Raw genomic sequence first — 24,907 nt, forward strand, 5'->3', positions numbered from 1 at the left:
TATGTAGTCCGAAAGGCATTCGTAATTTGTAGTCCGAAAGGCATCCGTAATTTGTAGTCTGAAAGGCATTCATAAGATTTTGGGAAATGGTTCCTGCGTTTTGTAATCCAAAGGGCACAATTACAGCCGTTTTATACTCGTCCCTTTCGTTAATCCTTCCCCGATAATAAACCCAACATTTGGGCCGGCAGAGGCAGAATGGAGAGCTGATCCTTGCTGCTTCCGTGAAGCCCATCAGCCACCGGAGATTCCTGGCGGCCTTCCAGCTGGAGGAGGTTTCCAAGGGAGAGCAGGGCTTCTACCGCTGCGTCACCCAGTCCGGCAAGGGATCCGGCGTCTCCAACTTTGCGGAACTGATCGTGAAAGGTATGACTCGGTGTTCATTGGGACTTGGTGTTGCCAAAGGCTTTCGTGGCCACAATCCCTGGGTGGCTGTGACCACCTTTCAAACAGAGGGGGTGCCTCCAGGCAACAGAGGCCAGGCTACATCTATGCAGATGCTCTCACTAATTGACTTTGCAGCTGCATGGCTACTCCATATACTCTGAAGGACTGTTATTTTGATGCAATGCCACAAACTTATTTTGCTATTTTGAACTCCACTGAACAAGAGTAAATTTACATTTACTTTTCCTATGTTGCTACAGTGTTTTTGATGAACAGGCTTCTATGTTAACCACAACAAACCTTGCCTCCGAATGCACTTTGTGATAAGATAACCCCTCCCGCTCATGGCTCGCCTGCCTTCTTCTTCCCCAGAGCCCCCCACGCCCATTGCCCCGCCGCAGCTCCTGAGAGCCGGCTCGACCTACCTGATCGTCCAGCTCAACACCAACTCCATCACGGGGGACGGGCCCATCGTAAGGAAGGAAATCGAGTACCGCATCACCTCCGGACCGTGGTCAGAAGTCCACGCGGTCAATATGCAGACCTACAAGTTGTGGCACCTGGATCCCGACACGGAATACGAAGTCAGCGTCCTGCTCACTCGTCCCGGGGAAGGCGGCACGGGCAAAGCGGGGCCGGCCCTCGTCAGCAGGACAAAGTGCGCAGGTAGGAGTGCCGGCATGGGCCAACCTTGGCCCTCCGGGTGTTTTGTGTTGGAAAAATGTCACCCTGTACTGCTAAAGTCTCTGTGGTTAGACAGGAAGCCTAGAAAAGAGTTAGGGACACCTCCCCCAGTTCCTTGCATGCTCTGATTAGGCTTTGCTATTGTTTCCTCCTCCCCGTCCTATTTAGGTCAGCCCACCCTTTGATGTTCCTAGAAATGTGATCTCTCCTAGGGCTTTGACGTAACTTCCCCAATTTGGTCCTTTGGAATGTTTATGGCCCTAGAGAAGAAGAGACCCATGAGGTCTGGTCGCCATTCCAATCTTCCTGCTTTGTTCCAGAGAGGACGCACCTCTATCCTCTATTAGTCAAGATGTAGCTATTTAGATCTTTGTTATTTTAATCCGTCTATGTGTATTAGAACAGGATAGATTAGCTAGTTAGCTCCAAACTTTTTCTATCCATCAATGGACTTCTTTTTACCTCAATAAATGCTTTTAAACTTTAAAAGCTAACTTTGCATCCCTTTTGCCTTCCTGAATACACAGAGGCCTTCCACTCACACCAAGTAAGTCTCACGCTGCTGCAATTCTTTACTTTGCTATTTTAATGGGAATTTGCCTCATAAAAGAGGGTGATTAGAGCTTAACGGCTCTTCCATTCCCAACATTTTGGACTTCATATTATAATAATAATAATAATAATACTAATAATAATAATAATAATAATAATAATAATAATCTGAGGATGCCTGCCATAGATGTAGGCAAAATGTCAGGCGAGAATCCTTCTGGAACATGGCCACACAGCCCAAAAGACATACAACAACCCAATAATAAGTTTATTTATATCCCGCCTCCATCTCCCCCGAAGGGGACTTGGGGTGGCTTACAGCAAAATCAGATACAAAACAATGATAAAATAAAATATGAAAAATCAAAGAACAATAACAAAAATCAGTAGTAATATACACAGCAACCGAAAAAATACAATGCGGTATTAAAACATCGAATTAAAAACTGAGGTTGCAATAGTGGATAAGCACAATGTTTACAACATTATTGTCTTCCTAGCAGCGTCTCAACATGGAAGGAAACACGCTGCGTTCAGAAGGCTTCCGTCCATCCTTTACCGTTGAGGACTTCATCAGACGGGCTTCAGGCTCCGTTTCTATGTGCTTTGGGAACGGAGCCCCACGGGAGCCGTCACACGACCCACATAAGGGCATTTCCAGTGGGACTCTGTTTCCGCAGCGCATGGAAAAGGAGCCAAAGTCCACCTTCAGGTGTCAGGTGCGACTCCAAAACTGAGAAAGCAGGTAAAAGGCAGGGAAAGGACTTGGGATGGCCGGCTATCTAGCTATATCGGATTCGTCCATCTGATGAAGTCCTAGGTGGAAAACACATTCGTGGCGTTGGGAAAGTGCACATCATTTTGTCCATTTGTTGTTCCAAAAAGCCAAGGCCTTCAAATGCATTAATGTTGTGATCCATGCTCGTATCCGCGAGTCTCCGCAGCTCAGAGACGTTCGTGCTCGGGTGGTTAATAATAGACTTTTGTGAGCTGATGATGATAGGCATGCTCTCCTCTTTCCTCAGGCCACACATTCCGGTTGCTTTGAGCAAAATATGCTCTCCGTTAGGTAGCTGTGTCAATGGGAGCCGAGAGATCTCTCTGCTGCACGCGATGGCAAATGCTGCCAGGGGTCCGGGGTGTTCGGTGGCCACAAACTGCATCAGATAAAGCCCTCTGTTAAAGTCTCCTCGTCCCAAATGCAGATCCAGCCACTTCCTTGTCCTTCCAGGCTCATCCATTCGTTTTGAGCCGGCCAATGTGAGTCCTCGTGCCCAACAAAAATGGAAGTGAAGCTTGTGTATTAATAGCTTTGAAAGGAACGATGTCTGGGCTGCTGGATTGCAAAAGGAGCCATCAAAATAGTCACTTATGAAAAGCAGTCTAACTGCAGAGATTGAATATTATAATTGCAAATGAGAGGCACAAATCTCTCTGAATTTGCATGTGGTGACTATATTATAGAGAAAGGGGCAAAATTAAACATTGTATTTATAATTTCATTTTACTTGCAAAGAAAAGAATGACCCAGCTCCACCTTCTCTTGCTCAACCTCTTGTCCATTGTTCCAAGACACCCGTGACATCATGCCTCTCACACCTGGATCTCTGGGCCTTATCTTGAAGCCTCCGAGAAAACCTAGTTTGGCGGCTTTTCACACCCTGCGTTCTCAGGCCTAATCTGTTCTCCCTTGAAAACTCCTCATCTTCCAAGGCCGTTTCTCAAGGGAACGGGTACTTTCATTTCCCCTGTTGCCTGGGAACGAGCTGAAGAACCCAAAACATCCGCCTCGTCTGCCCGCAATTCCCTCTGATCACTCCAGACTCTTCACTTTGAAACCCATCATCCCCGGCGGACTCATCCTCTGAACATTCAGAAAAATCCTCTGTTGCTTGCCCGATTACAACAGATCCTTCGCCATCAACTCTGCTGGACCGAAAGCAACGTTGTCTGAATGCCCAAAAATCACCATCTCCCAAAGCAACTCAAAAATGGAAAATGTCAGAGGACAGCAAAAATGATTTAAAGATGGGCTTAAATCTAAACTTTTAAAATGTGGTATGCGCATGGAGACCTGGGAAGACCTGACCTGGAGGTCAGCTGTCACCAAGAGTGCTGTGGATTTTGAAGAGGCACGAACCGAGGGCATCCGTCCGTCCGTCCGTCCATCCGTGCATGTGGGCCTCTCTCTGCCTGAATGGCTAACCTTAAGGGAAATGTGGGTGATTGCCTGACATAATGCATTGCCTCGCTGCTCCATGTGAACGTCGTGACAACATCCAGTGCTCCAAGGTCGCCCTAATTGCCTCTTTGGAGGTCAGGGATGCGCTCTGTGCGCTCCCTTTTGCTCCTTTCTTCCCGCGTGAACTAGTCGAGTGGCTAACAGAGGCAGCCCAGGTTATTTGCAGAGCCTGGAAATATTGCTCTGCTCCTTACAGTGATCAAATATCGCAGATTCTTTACAAAGGCGAGACTAAATGTTTTTTCCTCAGAGCTACGAAGAAGCAAACTGTCTGGAATCCCTTACTTCCAAAGACTATGTCCCTGTGAGGGAAAAGAAATAGAAACGATAGAACACATTTTATTGCAGTGTCGATATTACACAGTGCGACGTAACCAACTTCTGTTTCCAGTTTTGTCTAGTATGACCAACCATCCTCCATATGCAGGGGATTGTGGGATATGTTTTACAGGACATGTGCCACAGCGTGACCCTCATAGCGGCAGCATTCCTCGCAGTAGCAGCAAGGATGAGAAAGAAACTATCACGTGAAACCATGTATATTAATTAATCTTGGACTTCTCCTGAGATGGGAGGATTTATAAATGGGAGGAAATATAAATACTGCAAATAAATAAATAAATAAATAAATAAATAAATAAATAAATAAATGTATTATTAATAATAAAAATAGAGTAAAATAAATGTAAAAGTTACAACAGTAATAGAGTAAAATAATAAATGTAATAATAATAATAATAATTAATAGAGTAAAATAATAAATGTAACAATACCAATAATAATAGAGAAAAATAATAAATATACCATATATACTTGAGTATAAGCCGACCTGAATATAAGCCGACCAGGACCCTCACCCGAATATAAGCCCTAAAAAAGGGCTGAAAAACTAGGCTTATACTCAAGTATATACAGTATATTAATTAATCTTGGACTTCTGAGATGGGAGGATTTATTCATGACCGTTTGTTGAAGACTTCCATGGCCGGAATCACTGGGTTGTTGTGTACTTTCCATGCTCCCGAAGCATTCTCTCCTGATGTTTCGCCCACATCTATGGCAGGCATCCTCAGAGGTTGTGAGGTTGTTTGTTCACTGGTGGGTCTATGGACTGTGATAAAACTGCATATGTATTGTGATGCTCATGGCCAGAACCTTTGGGCTGGAAATGTGAGTGATGGCCAGTGTTCCCGTCCGGACCGTGCTTGACCCGTCCGAGTGAGTGATGTTTGCGTGGTCGTTGTTCTGATGGTTCTGTTGTCTTTCCGCCCCGCGACAGAGCCCGTGAGGGCCCCGCAAGGGCTGGCCTTTGCCGAGATCCAGTCCCGGCAGCTGACGCTCCAGTGGGAGCCCCTGGGCTACAACGTGACTCGCTGCCACACGTTCACCGTCACCCTCTGCTACCGCTGTGCGGCCAGGGCCGGCCTCAACCAGACGCGGCGGGAGTGCGCGGAGGTGGCGCGCGGGGCCCACCGGCACACCATCGAGGGGCTCCAGCCGTACGGGAAGGTCCACGTCAAGCTCATCCTCGGGAACCCCGAGGGCCGGAAGGAGGGCAAAGAGGTGACCTTCCAGACCAGCGAGGAGAGTGAGTCCTGGGAAAGCGCGGGGCTGCTGCTAGGAATTGTGGGACTTGAAGTCCAAAACTCCTGGAAGGGACAAAGTTAAACCAACCTCTTCTAAAAGTTCCATAAGCTGAACTGGTACTGCTTTATGCGGGGAGGCTAATTTAACTACTGTATATACTCGAGTATAAGCCAACCCAAATATAAGCCGAGGCACTTAATTTAACCACACAAAAAAACTGGGAAAACATTGACTCCAGTATAAGCCGTGATACCAATAAAATTACTGTATATACTCGAGTATAAGCCGACCCGAATATAAGCCGAGGCACTTAATTTAACCAAAAAAACCTGGGAAAACATTGACTCCAGTATAAGCCGTGATACCAATAAAATTACTGTATATACTCGAGTATAAGCCGACCCGAAAATAAGCCGAGGCACTTAATTTAACCAAAAAAACCTGGGAAAACATTGACTCCAGTATAAGCCGTGATACCAATAAAATTACTGTATATACTCGAGTATAAGCCGACCCGAAAATAAGCCGAGGCATCTCATTTTACCACAGAAAAACTGGGAAAACATTGACTCCAGTATAAGCCGTGATACCAATAAAATTACTGTATATACTCGAGTATAAGCCGACCCAAAAATAAGCCGAGGCACTTAATTTAACCAAAAAAAACCTGGGAAAACATTGACTCCAGTATAAGCCATGATACCAATAAAATTACTGTATATACTCGAGTATAAGCCGCCCCGAAAATAAGCCGAGGCACTTAATTTAACCAAAAAAACCTGGGAAAACATTGACTCCAGTATAAGCCGTGATACCAATAAAATTACTGTGTATACTCGAGTATAAGCCGACCCGAATATAACCCGAGGCACTTAATTTAACCACAAAAAAAAAAAAATCTGGGAAAACATTGACTCCAGTATAAGCCGTGATACCAATAAAATTACTGTATATACTCGAGTATAAGCCGACCCGAATATAACCCGAGGCACTTAATTTAACCACAAAAAAAAAAAAAAACTGGGAAAACATTGACTCCAGTATAAGCCGAGGGTGGTAAATTTCAGAAATAATAATAATAATAATAATAATAATAATAATAATAATAATAATAATACTTTATTTATACCCCGCCACCATCTCCCTGTGGGGACTCAGGGCGGCTTACATGGGGCAGAGGCCCAAACAACACAAAAACAAAATATAAGCAACATAATACAATCACAATATAAAACAGATAAAACAGCAATGCAATATATCAATTAAAACAACAATACAGGATAAAAAATTATATTAAAAACACATAAAAGGCAAGACCGTAATAAAAACAGGATAGATTATTAAAAACCCTCTGGGGCTGATTAATTAATGACTGTATCTCCGAAAGCCTGCTGAAATAAAAATACTGTAAATACCAATAACATTACATTAATTGAGGCATCAGTAGATTAAATGTTTTCGAATATTTACATAAAGCTCAAATTTAAGATAAGACTGTCCAACTCTGATCAAATCATTATTCTCATCTTCTTCAATGTAAATGGGCTTATGTATCCTTTTAATAATAGTAGAGTAAAATAATACATGTAATAATAATAACTGCAAAAGGCCACCCTACTGGGATCTGCACGCATCATCTGAAAATATATCACACAGTCCTAGACACTTGGGAAATGTTCGACTTGTGATTTTGTGATATGAAATCCAGCATGTCTATCTTGTTTGCTGTGTCATACAATATAATAATAATAGTAATAATAATAATAATGGAAAATAATACATGTAATAATAAATAGAGTAAAATAATAAATGCAATAATAATAATAATAATAAGATCAGAGTGAAATAATAAATGTATTAATAATAATAAAAATAGGGTAAAATAAATGTAGTAGTAGCAACAATAATAGAGAAAAATAATAAATGTAATAATACCAATAATAATAGAGAAAAATAATAAATGTACCATATATTCTCGAGTATAAGCTGACCCAAATATAAGCCAACCAGGACCCTCACCCGAGTATAAGCCGAGGGGGGCTTTTTCAATCTTAAAAACAGTGCTGAAAAACTATGCTTATACGCGAGTATAGACAGTAATTTAAAACTCCATTTTAAAAAAGTACAGAAGCATTCAGAAAAATGAGGAAATACTCCATCAAGGACTTGGTGTCACAGTGGATGATGAAACGGCCGCTCCCCCTGTGGCCGGAATCGACCATAACCCTCGTGAAGCCGGAAGCTGGAAAATGCTAAATGGCCTCTGTGTCTGTCTATATATGGCGTATGTCTAATAATGGCATTGAACGTTTGCCATGTCTATGTGCATTGTGATCCGCCTTGAGAAAGAAGGGCGGAATAGAAATACTGTAAATAAATAGAGAAATAAATACATTTTCTCCCCCGTCTTTTCCCATTCCAGTCCCTGGAGGCATTGCTACGGAGTCGCTCATATTCACGCTGCTGGAAGACGTGGTTTTCCTGAAATGGGAGGAACCAGCGGAGCCCAACGGGATCATCACTCAGTACGAGGTGCGTCGCTCGGCCTCGTGTCGGGTGGGAGAGGGTTCTGGTCGGGAAAGACCAGAGTGGGGCCTTTGGTTTGCTCCCTTCCATCATCATCATCACCATCATCATCTAATTACTTATTAATCGCCCTCCATCCAAGATGCTCTAGGCGATTTACAAGATAAAATTGTAAAGGATAAAAATACATACATGCAAATACAGTAGAGTCTCACTTATCCAACACTCACTTATACAACGTTCTGGATTATCCAACGCATTTTTGTAGTCAATGTTTTCAATGCATTGTGATATTTTGGTGATAAATTCATAAATACAGTAATTACTACATAGCATTAATGCGTAATGAACTACTTTTTCTGTCAAATTTGTTGTATAACATGATGTTTTGGTGCTTAATTTGTAAAATCATAACCTATTTTGATGTTTAATAGGCTTTTTCTTAATCTCTCCTTATTATCCAACATATTCGCTTATCCAACATTCTGCCGGCCCGTTTATGTTGGATAAGTGAGACTCTACTGTATTGATAGAATTAACATAGATTGAAAGCTCTAGTAAAGAGCCAGGTCTTGAGTGCGAGGGTCACAGGCCCTAACTCACGCATGGCTCTCATATGAATCACTCTGACCAGGAGGTCATGAGTTCGAGGCCCGCTCGGAGCCATGTTTGTCATTAAAAGGCGTTGAATGTTTGCCTATATGTGTCATGTGATCTGCCCTGAGTCCTCTTCGGGGTGAGAAAGAAGGGCGGAATAGAAATGCTGTAAATAAATAAAATAAATATAGGGCGGCAAGGCGTTCCATAAGGCAGGGGCAGAAATAGAAAAAGCTCTTCCAAAGAATATATTGTAATGGCAATAACCTGTGTGTGTTTTGCACACGTGTTTATGGTTTCTGCCGCACCTTTTCTCCCAAGCGAACGAGCAGAGACCTCTCTTGCCTTGTTCCTCTCCTCACTCACCCGTGGTGTCAAATGCAAAAATGGCCAGACGAGAGGCCGGATTTGATCCGTCAGGCTGAGAGCCGACGGCTGCCTCCCAGAAAGAGACATTATAATTCCAGAGACAGCGTTTGGCGCTCGAGGAGATTAAGGGTGACTTCAGACTTCCTCCAAACTCACGCCTGGAATGCAAAATCCGGGCTGCTTTTCATCTCTTATATAAAAATCCTCAGGTTGGCACAGTTTCCAAATGGGCGCCTGCCTGAACCAAATGTAACACTGACAATCTATATCTATATAGAAAAGGGTAATGAAATTTCGGCCTTGGATAAAACAACAAAACTACACACCCCAGAAACACTAAACTTGGCAGCACAACCCCTCACCCATGCCTCTATGTTCAAACAACAAAAAGAAAAGAAAAAAAAAGTCATAATTAGAGGGAGAGGAATAATTGTTTTTATCCAATTGCTGCCCGTTAGAAGGCTAAGCTCTGCCCACTTGGTCTCCTAGCAACCCACTCAGCCCAGGGCACAGGCAGAGTTAGGCCTCACTTAGACCTCTTCCACACTGCCTATAAAATACAGATTATCTGATTTGAACTGGATTATATGGCAGTGTAGACTCAAGGCCCTTCCGCACAGCTAATAAGTAATTAAATGATGATGATGATGATGATGATGTACTAGAGCTTTTAATCTATATTAATTTAATCACTATTTGTATGTATATATTTTTATCCTTTACAGTTTTATCTTGTAAATCGCCTAGAGCATCGTGGATGGAGGGCGATTAATAAGTAATTAAATCATGATGATGATGAAATGATGATATAACCCATTTATAATGGACTTAATGTAAGGTAAAACCTTTACCCTTTACCTTAACTACCACCAATTCCTCAAAACTTTATTTCCCAGACCACCAGACTTTGCCACAGCAACGCGTGGCCGGGCACAGCTAGTATAAAAGGGTAATGAAATTTCGGCCTAGGACAAAACAACAAAACTACACATCCCAGAAACACTAAACTTGGCAACACAACCCCTCATCCATGCCTCTACATTCATACAACAAACAGCTCCAGCTACTCCAGAAAACAGCCAGGCTTTGAGGCTGCAAGGCTATTCACTGCTATTCCACCTGGCCAACAAAAGATTCCCATAAGCCACAGCAACGCGTGGCCGGGCAAAGCTAGTTGGCTATATATAATTGTAACTGATTCATTTCCCAAATGCTGACACAATTTCATATCTTCAATATAGATCCTTCCATGTTCTGAAAAACAACCTATTACAGAATCCATTTCCTATCTGTTCCTAACACGCCTGATCCTTTTTCCAGATCAGCTACCAGAGCATTGAATCTTCCGACCCTGCCGTCAACGTGCCGGGCCCTCGGCGCACCGTCTCCAAGCTCCGGAACGAGACCTACCACGTCTTCTCCAACCTGCATCCGGGCACAACGTACCTCTTCTCGGTCCGGGCACGCAACGGCAAGGGCTTCGGCCAGACGGCCATGACCGAGATCACCACCAACATCTCAGGTGGGCCTGGGGGGCGAAGAGGCAGAACGCTGGGGCCCTTTTGTGGATGATTTTGGCCCCGGAGTCTTGGGAGGTTTCTGGCTGCGTGGCCATGTTCTAGCCCAGGCATGGGCAGACTTTGGCCCTCCCTCCAGATGTTATGCACTTCGACTCCTACCATTCCTAACACACAATGCAGTCGCTGTTGCCCGTTTTGGGTCTAAAACTATTTAGCAGCTTGTGATCCCTTTGATTTTATCAGTTTTAAATGTATCTATTTATTAAATGCTTTTGACACAAAGTCAATAAAATAATAATATAGTAATATAATATAATAATATCAAAACAATAATAATATGATACTCTGGGGGGTGGGGCTCATCTGCATTTCTAAGCCCAAGAGCTGGAATTATCCGTAGACACCTCCAATAATAATAATAATAATAATAATAATAATAATAATAAAAATAAAAAAATAAAACTTTATTTATATACCGTCCTATCTCCCGGATGGGACTCAGGGCGGTTTCCAATCATAAAAACAACACATACATTACATAGCAACATAATAACACATTATTAAGCAAGGTAAAACAATACAATTATATAGCAATAAATAACACGTACACAACCTGATCAAGGGGACAGGAACCATAAACCCAGTATATTAAAGTGTATCATTTTAGGCTAGATAAATCTTTTGCAATATATTCAGGCCCAGAGATCGGCGGTATTCCAATGTAATCCAAGGTCATGTGGCCACTGGCATGACTGCATGGAGAGACGTTACCTTCCTGCCGGAGGAGCAGTACCTATTGATCTACTCACATTTGCATGTTTTCGAACTGCTAGGTTGGCAGAAGCTGGGGCTAACGATGGGAGCTCACCCTGCTCCCTGGATTCAAACCGCCAACCATTTGGTCAGCAACCTCATCAGCTCAGCAGTTTAACCCACTGCACTACTGGGGGCAACTGGTTAAGCTATTTGGCCAGAAATGGAAAAAGAAAGCACAAGATCATATACGAGGGCTATCCACAAAGTAGGTTACGTTTTGGATTTTAAAAAGGACAAAGTATAGGAGAAATCATTTACCATATGCAACTGAAAGACACATTCCAATACTACAATCTCACGTAATCCCCATTGAAATCTAGGCACGTCTCAGATAGATAAATGAGTTTGAAAAGGTCTGCCCCAATAAATTTGCAGCCTCTCTCCGTTTCCAGCAATGGGGGCATGGCTGGCAGCGCGGCGATTTGGCCGTGGAGAAGGGGGAAGAGCTGAGGACAGAAGCAGGGAATTTACTGGAGCAGTACTTTTCAAACTCATTTATCTATATGAGACGTACCTAGATTTCAGTGGGAATTACGTGAGATTGTAGTATTGGAATGTGTCTTTCAGCTGCATATGGTAAATGGTTTCTCCTATACTTTGTCCTTTCTAAAATCCAAAACGTAACCTACTTTGTGGATAGCCCTTGTATATTTGGCAAAGGGTAGATTTACGTGAAGCCCAAAGGAGTGGATCAATGACAAGCTGGATAGGATAAGAATCTAATATATAAGCATCTGAAAAAGGTTGACAAGCCCTGATCTCTCCGATTCGGGGTCCTCACAGCCGGATGGGTCTTCAGTGCTTTGTAAATCTGTCCCGTTTGACCGCTGCTCGTTGGGTTTGCTTCCAGCTCCCAGTTTCCATTACGGAGACCTGCCGTCCCCTCTTGAAGAGTCCGAGACCACCATCACCGTCCTGCTGAAGCCGGCACAAGGCAGAGGAGCCCCAATCAGGTGCGAGAAACCTCCGCTAGGATCAATACTCGATGTGTTTATTCTCTTTCCTGTTTTACAAATACGGATTGTGGTTGTGGGAGTGGGAGGAACTGAGGTTGGAACTGCATACATAGCAAGTCACCCATTTGCCTTCCTTGTGTCGTTGTTCTGCGGAGGAAAGTATTTTCATTTTGGAACACCTTTTCTCCATTAGTTCTCACCCTGGTGCTATCAAATACAAGGAGTGTGTGTTAATTAATCTATTGGAAAAATAGCATGAAGTGTAAATTAAAGTGTCAACCTTCTGTGCTCCCCTAAAAACCAGCTCACCCTTTAAGAAGATGGGAAATAATTCATGAGTTTGGGGCTCAGATCTTTCATGGCCGGAATCACTGGGTGGCTGTGATTTTTTTCACGATGCATGACCATGTTCCAGCAGCATTCTCTCCTGATGTTTCACCTACATCTAATGGCATCTTTAGAGGTTCTGTTGGAAGTGAGGCAAGCGGAGTGTATATATCCTTGTGGAATGATGTCCAAAGTGCAGGTGAAACATCAGGAGAGAGTGCTGCTGGAGCATGGCCATATAGCCTGAAAAGACTCACAGTAACCCAGGGATTCTGGCCACGAAAGCCTTGTGCAGCACAATAGCTCTGATATTTTTTTTCCTCTTCCTTCCTTTCCCCCAACCCGTTGCTGTCGTCTTCCCAGCGCGTACCAAGTGATCGTGGAGGAAGACCGACCCAAGAAGCTCAAGCGGGACGCGGGGGTCCCTGAGTGCTTCCCGGTGCCGCTCACCTTCTCCGAGGCCTCGTCTCGCGGCTCCGTCCACTACTTCGGGGCTGAGCTCCTGCCCGGCAGCCTCCCGGATGCCAAACCCTTCACGGTCGGCGACAACCAAACCTACGGTGGTTACTGGAACCCCCCTCTGGACCCCAAGAAGGCCTTTCTCATCCACCTCCAGGCCGTGAGCAGGCTCCAGGGAGTGAGTGCTCGCCCCTCGCCTCGCGGGGGGATCCTGGGAGTTGTCGTTCTCTCGTAGTAGTAGTAATAATAATAATAATAATAATAATAATAATAATAATAATAATAATAATGATGCCTCTAATATCCCAGTCCATTGGGAAGAGCTTAGTGTTCAGAGATGGACCCCAGACACTTGGACCTCATGTGCATATGTGTTGTGTTGTTATGCACATAGAAAACAACAACAACAACAAGAACAATAATATATCTCTAATAATAATACACCACACAGCCCTAGACACTTGGGAGTGTCCGGCGTGTGATCCAGTACAACAGCCAGCAGAGTGTCTGCTGTGGACTCATCTTGTTGTGTTTCTAATAATAATAATAATAATAATAATAATAATAATAATAATAATAATACCTCTAATATCCCAGGCCATTGAGAAGAGCTCAGTATTCAGAGACAGACCCCAGACACTTGGACCTCATGTGCATGTGTGTTGTGTTGTTATGTACATAGAAAACAACAACAACAACAATAATATATCTCTAATAATACAGTAGAGTCTCACTAATCCAAACCTCGCTTATCCAAGCCTCTGGATAATCCAAGCCATTTTTGTAGTCAATGTTTCCAATATATCGTGATATTTTGGTGCTAAATTCGTAAATACAGTAATTACAACATAACATTACTGCATATTGAACTACTTTTTCTGTCAAATTTGTTGTATAACATGAAGTTTTGGTGCTTAATTTGTAAAATCATAACCTAATTTGATGTTTAATAGGCTTCTCCTTAATCCCTCCTTATTATCCAAGATATTCGCTTATCCAAGCTTCTGCCGGCCCGTTTAGCTTGGATTAGTGAGACTCTACTGTAATAATAATAATAATAGCTCTAATATCCCAGGCCATTGGGAAGAGCTCGATATTCAGAGACAGACCCCTGACACTTGGACCTCATGTGCATGTGTGCTGTGTTGTTATGCACATAGAAAATGACAACGACAACAATAACAATAATATATCTTTAATAATAATAATGATAATGATAATAATAATACCGCTAATATCCCAGGCCCTTGGGAAGAGCTCGGCATTCAGAAACGGACCCCAGACACTTGGGCCTCATGTGCATGTGTGCTGTGTTGTTATGTTCAGGCAAAATAAATAATAACAACTATTGTTTTCCCCTCCTGCTTTTGCAATATATCCCCTTGCCATGTAAACCTGACAGTCTGTTTTCTTCTCTGTTAGGAAACAAGGCTGAATTGTATCCGGATAGCCCGGAAAGGTAAACCGTCTTCTTTTTTGAACTTGCTTGTCACTGCTTTTGCTGCAATTTGTGGAAGGAGCCGAAATGCCCCGTTTTGAGAAGCTCTGTCGTTGTTATTACCTTTTCCTCGCTTTCTTACTAATTGGGCCACATCTCTGGACAACTCCAAAGATGAAGGTGGAATGCTCAGAACGATAAAAATCATGAATCCATAAGGTTTTTTTAAACAAGAGAGAGAAGAAGGAATTGTTTCTATGCCGGAAAGAAATGAGCTGAGTTGCACTTTTTGCTTTCCGGTTCGAACTTGGGAGGAATGTGTTGTGGAAATTTCATGGCGTTCTGACCTCTAGCGGTGAAAGGGGAGTTGTGCCCACTTTCTCTCCTCTTGCATTTTGCTCATTGCATGTCATACGAATTGATATCAGAACCAACAGCAGTCCAAAAGTGGCATCCATCTTCTTCCATCATTATTTTGCTGTTTCTCCTTCGTGGTGTCTGATGAAATGCGCACGTGTGGTCGTTGATGCACCTGTGCAGCAACTACCACGTGTGCTCATTTCACTAATCACCATGCGAAGAAACATGGTTACAGGTAAGCAACCATCATTTATGGAAAAAAGAATACCAAAAGATGTCAAACAAAAGGTATCACGTGAATGCTTATGAGATGGATAAAGTGACCCAGATTTCCCTGTTGTAATTGCAATTCAAGGGAGAACTGTATCACATGGCAAGGAGAATTAAACAAGGCTGAACTGGGGCACAGCTGGTTAGTAGACAGCTGCAATAAATCAGTACTAATCGAGAGGCCATGAGATCGAAGGCCAGGTCAGATTGAGTTCCTGACCGTTAATAGCCTAGCTCACTGTTGACCTAAGCAGCTCAATAGACAGTTGCATCTGTCAAGTAGAAAATTTAGGTACCACTTTATGCGGGGAGGCTAATTTAACTAATTTACTACACCATAAAAACTGCCAAGGGGCCCCTGGTGGCACAGTGTGTTAAAGCGCTGAGCTGCTGAACTTTTGGACCAAAAGATCGCAGGTTCAAATCCCGGGAGCGGAATGAGTGCCCACTGTTAGCCTCAGCTCCTGCCAACCAAGCAGTTTGAAAACATGCAAATGTGAGTAGATAAATAGGTATTGCTCCAGCGGGAAGGTAACGGCGCTCCATGCAGTCATGCCAGTGGTCACATGACCTTGGAGGTGTCTACGGCTCTTCGGCTTAGAAATGGAGATGAGCACCAACCCCCAGAGTCGGTTATGACTGGACTTAACGTCAGGGGAAACTTTTACCTTTACCTTAAAAACTGCCAGCAGCGTGTGGAAAGGAATGAGGAAGTAGTCCATCAAGGACTTGGTGTCACAAGTGGACGGTGAAGCAACAGCTCCTCTTGTGGCCAGAATCAAGCATACCGTCATGAAGCTGGAAGCTGGAAAATCTTAAATTGCCTCTGTGTCTGTCTATATATGTTGTATGTCTAATAATGGCCTTGAATGTTTTCCATGTCTATGTGCATGGTGATCCGCCCATAAATAAACAAAGCAAGGCCTTCAAGCCCACCCTTCGGAGGAGGTCGGCCACGGTATCGGTCGGAGCTCTGCCTGGGCTGACGGGTCCCTTCTGCCTCTGTCTCCTCCAGCCGCCTGCAAAGAGAGCAAGCGTCCTGCGCTGGAGGTGTCCCAGCCGTCGGAGGAGATGGGCCTCATCCTGGGCGTCTGCGCCGGAGGCCTCCTGGCCCTGATCCTCCTCCTGGGCGCCGTCATTGTCGTCCTTCAGAAGGGGTAAGGAGACATGGCTCTCCCTGTGCACTTGCAACACGTTTTAAACTTTTCACGGTGATAAGATCGTCCTCTTTTATTGTATGTAAATACAATAATATTATTATATATTGTTGTATATTATATTATGCTAGCTGTGCCCAGCCACGCGTTGCTGTGGCGTTGTCTGGTGGTGTTGGTGAGAACTTGTTGAGGCTGGATGGCCATCTGTCAGGAGTGCTTGGATTGTGTCCTCCTGTGTGGTAGAAGGAAGTTGATCTGGATGATCCTTAGGGGTCACTCTAAACCTTAGGATTGTATGATGATGATGATGTTGTTATTATTATTATTATTATTATTATTATTATTAGTAGTAGTAGTAGTAGTAGTAGTATTGAGAGGCTGGTGGCCATCTGTTGGGAGTGCTTGGATTGTGTCCTGCATGGCAAAATTGGGTTGGACTGGATGGCCTTTAGGGGTGTCTTCTAACTGTCTGATGCTATGATTCAATGTGTATTATTATTGTGCAGATATTGGATGGCCATCTGTGAGGAGTGGTTGGATTGTGTCCTCCTGCATAAGGAAGTTGAACTGGATGATCCTTAGGGGTATCTGCTAACCTTAAGATTGTATTATTAATTATTATTATTATTATCATTATTATTATTATTATTGAGAGGCTGGGTGGCCTGAGTTGGGCTGAGTAGGTTGCTAGGAGACCAAGTGGGCGGAGCTTAGCCTTCTAACTGGCAGCAATTGGATAAAAACAATTATTCCTCTCCCTCTAATTAGGAGTTTATTTTTCTTTTCTTTTTGTTGTATGAACGTAGAGGCATGGATGAAGGGTTGTGTTGCCAAGTTTAGTGTTTCTGGGATGTGTAGTTTTGTTGTTTTGTCCTAGGCCGAAATTTCATTACCCTTTTATATCTATAGATAATGGCCTGAGAGCATCAGTTGGTAGAGAATTGTGTAGAACTCTGCATAGGGCTCCTACTGTAGGAGGCATCAGGTCTTATGCAATGTTTTCCCTTTGTTTGCCTGTTTGCCGGGAGGAACTGCTCTTCCTCTTACCCGTGAGTAATCCCCATTCACTCGTTCTCGCTCGGCTGCACCGTGTTCCCAGTGGGTTCTTTTCCTCGTCGCATAAATGTTCCCTTTCTGAGTGTTTCTCGGAGGCAGTGCTGCTTCAGACAAACGAAGAGACCTCAGAACAAAAGGTGGGAACGTTCGGCTTAGAGCTGCAGGGGACCGGCCACCCAAATCCTCTTTAGAGCACCCGGATACATCCACAGTCAACACAACACACTCGGGGACTGTTCCTAAGCTGGCCTTAAGAAACAAACCCCGGAGACCTGCTGCCCGTCAGTTATTCTTTTCTGCCTTGGATCGTAATCCAAGCTCGAAAGGCTCACCTTCCTTTTGGGGCCACGTTTTGTGAGCTTCTTACATTCTTCTCCGAGGCCACAAAAGGATAAGAAGAAAAAGGAACTCCAGCAAGAAGATTGCTCCTGAGCCAAATGCCGTCGATTTTCAGAGGTTTAGATATACCAAATATAAGCCGAGGCACCTAATTTTACCACAAAAACTGGGAAAACTTATTGACGCGAGTATAAGACGAGGGTGGGAAACGCAGCAGCTACGGGTCAGTTTCAAAAATAAAAATAGATATTAATAACATTGCATTATTTGAGGCATGAGTAGGTTAAATGTTTTTGAATATTGATATATAAAACTGTAATTTAAGATAATAATAAGACTTTAATAAGATAAGACTGTCTAAGTCTGATTACCTATATAATTGGATATAAGCCGACCTGAACATAAGCCGGCCAGGACCCTCACTCGAGTATAAGCCGAGGGGAGCTTTTTCAGCCCTAAAAAAGGGCTGAAAAACTAGGCTTATACTCGAGTATATACAGTATTTGGTGCAGAATGACAAACCTCTGGTTTTTCTTTGGGCTTTGGATATAATCAGAGCAGTTTTTTCACCAGGATGATGAGAACAGGGCATGGACATGTATGTGTAAGACAAAGAGCAGAGTACGAGTCAAACAGATAAAGGCTGTAGACCAATCAAGACAAAAACCAAATGTAAACTCCCAAAAACACGGCAGAGCATCTGAAATATGCAAAAGCTGGATACTTTTGGTTGAGGATTCAGCTCACAGCAAGCAGAGCGTGAAGTGCCATGTGGCTGTAAAGAATTTGGAGCTTAGGAGGCAAACATCCAGACTCCAATATTTAAAATCACGAAAGGTTTATTTACATTTCATAATGGTAAATAACTAGGTCTGAGCGACACTAACTAACCCCATCTCTTCTAAAGTTTGAAAGACTGGAAAAAATCTCCAAGCACACATCTCTCCTGACACACAAGCAGAGAGAGATCTCAGTACACACAGGAGACACACAGACTGGGCCCATAACCCTTTGTTAGGATTTTCTGTTAGGGAAAACTCCCCAAAACACGGCAGAACATCCAAAATATGCAAAAGCTGGATACTTTTGGTTGAGCATTCAGCTCACAGCAAGCAGAGCATGAAGTGCCATGTGGCTGTAAAGAATCTGGAGCTTAAGAGGCAAAGATCCAGAGTTCAATCTACCTATTTCATTTCAGCTTACTGTAATATACAAATTCATGACAGGAGAAAAAATTTTACTAAATATGCCTCTGAGTTTAGCTTCATTTGTTTTCTTTCTCTTATTCTTGCAGGGATGCCCCAAAGTTAATGACTTGCTGTAACGTATTCCCGTTGTGTGTCATTTTGCACTAGGAAACCGGTCAACATGGCCAAAGCTACAATCAACTACCACAATGAGAAGACGCACATGATGAGTGCGAACGAGAGGAGCTTCACCGATCAGAGCACGCTGCAGGAAGACGAACGGCTGGGCTTGTCCTTCATGGATGCACACAAGTACGGCCACAGAGGTAACTTTGAACAGGTTTCAATGGTTTTTAACTGGGAATGGTTTTTAATGCTGTTTATATTTAATTCTGTTTGAATGTTTGCATATTCGTATGCAAACGAGGTCAGTGGGAATCCTATTGCAAGGGGTCTTTTAGGGGTCAGGTTCTGACTTAGACTTAGAACCATTGTCTAAGCAAAGTTCTTCCACAACTTATAATAATAATTTATAATAATAATAATTTTATTCTTATACCCCGCCCCATCTCCCCGAAGGGACTCGGGGCGGCTTACATGGGGCCAAGCCCGGACACAATATAAAAGCAAAACAATAATACAGATCAATCAACAATAAAAACATCAATCAGCAGTAAAAACAGTCATAAAAACTTATGCTGGTGAGCCTGGTTTGACTGACTTCTCCTCCAAATCTGTTCACTGGAAGCTCAAGGTTGGTGGTCACGACCATTCAGGAGCTGAATCTAGTGAAAGCGTTTTGGAGCATTTCGCTCCCATCCAAGTTGTTTTCTCTAACATATGCAGTGCTTTATTTTTCTGGATTCCCAGCCCAGGTGTCCATCATGCCAGTCTGAGCCTGGTCGGCCTGACCCTGAACCTGCAGACATTGTGCATACCGGGGAAAGTGAAACTGGACTTTCCCTGGATAATAGACCTTGGGTGGGCGCAGAGGTCTCAAGGGAGTGTAGATTAGATCTCAGGACTCAAGGTGTGAAAAGCAGGCAATTAAGACATTCCCTGAGAATTAGAGAGAGGGATTTCAGGTCCAGGTGCAGCAAGGATGATGCCATGAGTTCCTTGGTGGGTTTAAATTAGGTGTTTGATTCTCAGCAATTCAGAGAAGACAACTCTTCTGCTCACGTTACCAAGTTTCTAATAGTGCAACACCTTCTTTCTTTCTATCACATGTAATTCTGCCATTCCCAGGTGAGCAGCATAACAGTGTCGTCAGTGAGTCAAGCAGCTTGTTAGGAGGTTCTCCTCGGAGGCGCAAAGGCTCTCCCTACCACACCGGGCAGCTCCACCCGGCCGTCCGAGTGGCCGACCTCCTCCAGCACATCAACCAGATGAAGACCGCGGAAGGCTATGGTTTCAAGCAGGAATATGAGGTGAGAACATCAGCCTGGTAGTGGTGCGGGAGGCCCACTGGCTCCCTGTTCGTCTCAGACTGTGCTCGTCAAAGGCCATGGCAAAGAGCCATGAAATGTGCAGATTCTCCAGATATTCCTCATACACATAAAAGATGTCTTTTCTTCTCCCCAGAGTTTCTTTGACTGTTGGGATGCTTCAAAGAAGAAAGACAAGGCCAAGGGGAGACAGGATCACGTTCCAACCTGTAAGTTTCTTTCAGAAGTTTTCATTAAAAATAAATATATATCCCTTTCTTTTGTTCTTTGGGTTTCAGAATGTCTTGGAAACTCTCATTGCCCATAAAATACGTGCATTTGCAAAGCAGTTTTTGAGTTGGTCAACGTGGTGTAGAGGGTCTTCCACTTTCAATATTTTTTGAACATCCTTTCTGCGTTCAGAGAGACATCCCAATGAACCGTCTTTTGAGGGAGGCATGCGCGACCTGTAGTTGTTCCGAGAGAGGCTTCGTCATTGTCCACGTCTCCGCATGTGCCATAGCATAGGGCAGGTAGGACAATTGCCCTCGTAGAGATGGACTTCCATTGAGTCCGAATTGTAAGCAGCCCATCCTGCTTTCCTGACTCTGTTCAGTTTCAGTTCATTCTTTGATGTTAACAGCCTTTCCATGTAGACATATTCTACACTTTCGAGGTCGGAGTCATCTACGGTCACTGCAATATCATCTGCGAAGCTGTTTCTAAACAAATGTGAAACTATTTCTCCTTCTCTCTCAAGCATATCCAAACACTGTTGTTGAGCTATTTCAATATTAAGTCCTCCTCCTTCTCTCGTTGCAGGTGTTCCTCCCAGTATCTTTGTTTGTCTGCATTTGCATGTGCTGTGAACTCACGGTTGTGTCGCATTTTTCTCCCCAGACGACCGGCACCGAGTGAAGTTGCATCCGCTTCTTGGCGACCCTAACTCGGACTATATCAATGCCAACTACATCGACGTAAGTGCATCTGTGCCGGGAACCATTCCCCTGTTTGACCTCACGTCATGAGGTCCAACCCTTTCATTTTCGGTTTGCTTTTGTCTCTTCTGTGCCTTCTTGGTTTGTGATGCACTCTTTGTGTCTTTGCATCTCTCTTGCAACATCTCCCAATTTCTGTCCCTTGCTCTTCCAAATGTCACACGCTTTATTTTCTCTTTGCAATTCTCCTCGGCTCCATAGGCTAACATTTCCCTGCATTTTCCGTGTTCCTAGTCCAGTCACAGAGCATAACATTATGTTTTTGTTTACTCTATTTTAATTGTGTCGTTGGGCTTGGCCCCATGTAAGCCGTCCCGAGTCCCTGCGGGACAAAAATAAAGTAGTTGTTGTTGTTGTTGTTGTTGTTGATAATAATAATAATAATAATAATAATAATAATATAACAATGAAAAAGTAGCTCAGGATTGGAATAGCCTAAATTTTGCAAAACTGTATGCAACGTCCCGGCAATCGGTCCTACATACTACATTGGTTTCCATATTTTGTCATGTTATTCTGAGACCAGGGCAATGAACTAAAATTATTGGAAAATATTGGAAACCGATTTGACTAGTCCAGAAGGCTGCCCAGGCCAAAGCCATGAAGCAATAAAGAAACAAGGCAAAGCACTTGCCTCTCACATAGAGAGATACCTGAATGCGTTGATCTCTGCAAATGATGCCACAAAGTGAGCTACTCTCCTTAGTATGCAGATCAGAACATGATTCTCAGTCCAGGGCTGGAGTTCTCCAAATACTTGTAATTTCTGCCCAAGGAGATATTAAAGGCTTGCTTCAGTGTCCTTTGCTGCTTTGTTTCTGCTTATCTGTGTTTGCTTGTTCCTCTCTAATTTCCTCTCTCTACTATATATGGTCTAGTCTTTCTTGGATTATGTTTCAATAATCTGTCTGTCTCTGATCTTTCCTTCTCTTCAACTTATGTCCACTTGGACTTCTAAGATTCGGATAAACCGAGAAGTAAGTATCCGTCGCATCCCTCGTTTCTTCCGGCTTTGCTCCATTTATGACTCTAAGTCAGGCACGGGCCAACTTGCGTCTTCTGTCCAGGTGTTTTGGACTCCAACTCCCACCATTCCCAGTAGCCTCAGGCCCCTTCCTTTCCCCCTCAGCCGCTTAAGTGATCAGATAATCACATACGACACAGGCAGATGCTCGGACTGAGTCACACAGGAGAGAGGAAGATGGATTCTTTCATCCTCCTTATATATGTAGCCACCTGCTGATAGCTCATCAGTAAGAGATTCTAGGATGCCAATGATGTTAAGACGAGTCTAAGCGCATCTTAGAATGGTTGAAATATGGTTATCATGGGAAGACTTGGGATGAAATTAAAACTGACTTCCAAAGTTGTCCATGTTGGGAAAGACTGCAGTGAGAAAAATCCATGTTCTATTAAGAATTGTGTTTTTTGTTTCAGGCAACTTCATGAATGATATATGATTTAAAGTTTGTGCCCAAAGCACTCATCTGTTTTGTATTATTTAGGACTAATTGTTGAACCGAGCAGTTTTTCTTTCATAGGTCCATAACACACCATCTTCTTATTTCACAGGGTTATCACCGATCTAACCACTTCATCGCAACACAAGGTAAATCATTGCCATCGTATTTATTTATTTACAGCATTTATATTCCGCCCTTCTCACCCCGAAGGGGACTCAGGGCGGATCGCAGAACATGTACACGGCAAACATTCAGTGCCATTAGACATATAGAACAGGCAACAGATAAAGGTATTGTGTTGGCATTTTTCCAACTTCGGCATCTTGGAGGTTGTGCTCGTTTCCGGCCACAAGGGGGCGCTGTCGCTCCATCCGTTGATCATAAACATTTCCTCCTTGTTCTTTGATCGCCGGCATTTCTGGTATTTCCTTTTATGGTGCCGTAAAATACCTCTCCGCTTAAGCAGTGTCTAATTTCTCTACTCACCGCTGTTTTCGAACTGCTTAGGTGGACAGTGAGCTGGGCTAGAGGTTGGGTGCTCACCCCGACCCAGGCTTCGAACTGCCAACATTTTAGTCGGTAGAGATCTGTTGCTGCTGGTGATTAGCCAGCTGTGCTCAAGCCCCCTCCTGCCCTTGCCCATCACATGCCCTTGACCTTCTCTCTCCCATTTCTTTCTTCAGGCCCCAAACAGGAGATGGTTTACGATTTTTGGAGGATGGTATGGCAAGAGCACTGTTGTAGCATCGTAATGATAACAAAGCTGGTGGAAGTGGGAAGGGTAAGAGATTTGTTCTGCTCTCTTCTTTAATAAGTGGCTTCAGACGCTTCTTCTTGTCTCTTGACCACAACGCACACAGATCATGATATGTTTTCTTGTTATGTTATGCAGGTAAAGTGCTCCAAATACTGGCCGGATGACTCAGAGATGTACGGAGACATTAAAATTGTCCAGGTGAAGTCAGAAACACTGGCGGAATATGTGGTGAGGACGTTCACTCTGGAGCGGGTAAGCACTCCACGCTTCCAATTAGGGACCATTGCTGTGACTATATTGTCATCCGTGTTATACGTATAAGTCTTGTTTATAAAATATTATATTATAAAAATTAACACACAGAACACCCCTGCTAGGTAGGTACGTGAATCAACCCTCTCACGTTCTCCTTAAGCTGCCCATGGGACTGAATGTCTCAAGGCAAGCAGTTAATTCTGATCCAAAACACTGCAGAGTCTTTATCACAGTCGGCAGAGATTTATAGTACAGCCTCTGACCTTGTTTTGTAGCTCACTGTCTTAACAAGCACACTTGAGCTGTGGCTTTCATCCAAACTCCTTTGGAGGTTTTATTCTTTAGTCATCGCTCTATGTACAGCTATGGACAGGCCTGTCTGTTATCAGTATATATGGAGATATACTCACAACCATAGCAAGATGACCATAGCAAGACAGCACATGGCATGATGACAACGGATTACCGATACAACAATCCAAAGAGTTCTAGATGGCAAGAATGTCTCGTAGCAAAGAGAAAACGCTGGTGTCTGCCACCCTGCAGAAATGGGTGCTGGCTACGCAACGTCTTTCCCACCCACTCCCCATATTTTTTCAGAGGGGCTACTCGGCAAGGCACGAGGTCCAGCAGTTCCACTTCACGTCCTGGCCTGAACACGGGGTGCCTCACCATGCGACGGGGCTCCTGGCATTCATTCGCAGGGTGAAGGCTTCTACACCTCCGGATGCAGGACCCATTGTTATTCACTGCAGGTAACCATCGAGCATACGATCCCACTATTTGTTGTAATGGTAGTTAATAAGCATCACTTTTTCATTAAAGCTATGACAAAAATATCCGTAAATAGGCATGTCCGATCGATGAAAAAAATGTTTCAATTCTCGTTTCTAAAGTAGGGGGCACTGGCACTTCAACATAGAAAGTATTTCTGATTTTTTCACCCAAAAATTTCAGATATTTCCAAAATTTCGTAATGATTCTAAATGTTTCTAAAATGGCGGACGCGCATCCGCAGTCGCTACACACCAGGCTTGTATGGCAATCTTCCATGTGAACGCAGAGGATGTTAGCCCCCACCTTTGCGTCCATCATGGAAGCTTCTCATTGGCCGGGGAGCGGCAGCCATGTTAGGCTGCGCTAAGCTCCCATTCAAGGTAGGTTGCAGAAACAATTTT

General features: G+C 43.6%; 1 protein-coding gene across 4 annotated transcripts in view; it reads left to right on the forward strand.

The window, feature by feature from the left end:
• Positions 1-24,907, forward strand: part of ptpru (protein tyrosine phosphatase receptor type U) — a 46,563-nt gene that overhangs the window by 14,250 nt on the left and 7,406 nt on the right. For 2 of the 4 annotated variants that reach the window (XM_062962320.1, XM_062962321.1), the window contains exons 6-23: positions 192-366; positions 760-1,053; positions 5,145-5,453; positions 7,875-7,984; positions 10,265-10,466; positions 12,131-12,233; positions 12,927-13,200; positions 14,445-14,481; positions 16,106-16,247; positions 18,998-19,155; positions 20,078-20,259; positions 20,414-20,486; positions 21,157-21,233; positions 22,214-22,231; positions 22,827-22,863; positions 23,401-23,498; positions 23,610-23,726; positions 24,330-24,484. In XM_062962320.1, coding sequence (XP_062818390.1) covers positions 192-366; positions 760-1,053; positions 5,145-5,453; positions 7,875-7,984; positions 10,265-10,466; positions 12,131-12,233; positions 12,927-13,200; positions 14,445-14,481; positions 16,106-16,247; positions 18,998-19,155; positions 20,078-20,259; positions 20,414-20,486; positions 21,157-21,233; positions 22,214-22,231; positions 22,827-22,863; positions 23,401-23,498; positions 23,610-23,726; positions 24,330-24,484 — 2,561 coding nt within the window. The remainder of the gene's footprint in view (positions 1-191; positions 367-759; positions 1,054-5,144; positions 5,454-7,874; positions 7,985-10,264; positions 10,467-12,130; positions 12,234-12,926; positions 13,201-14,444; positions 14,482-16,105; positions 16,248-18,997; positions 19,156-20,077; positions 20,260-20,413; positions 20,487-21,156; positions 21,234-22,213; positions 22,232-22,826; positions 22,864-23,400; positions 23,499-23,609; positions 23,727-24,329; positions 24,485-24,907) is intronic. The other 2 variants (XM_062962323.1, XM_062962324.1) reach the window with 1 other exon arrangement.

This window comes from Anolis carolinensis, unplaced genomic scaffold (genome assembly GCF_035594765.1).
Source record: "Anolis carolinensis isolate JA03-04 unplaced genomic scaffold, rAnoCar3.1.pri scaffold_10, whole genome shotgun sequence".
Classification (NCBI taxonomy): Eukaryota; Metazoa; Chordata; class Lepidosauria; order Squamata; family Dactyloidae; genus Anolis; species Anolis carolinensis.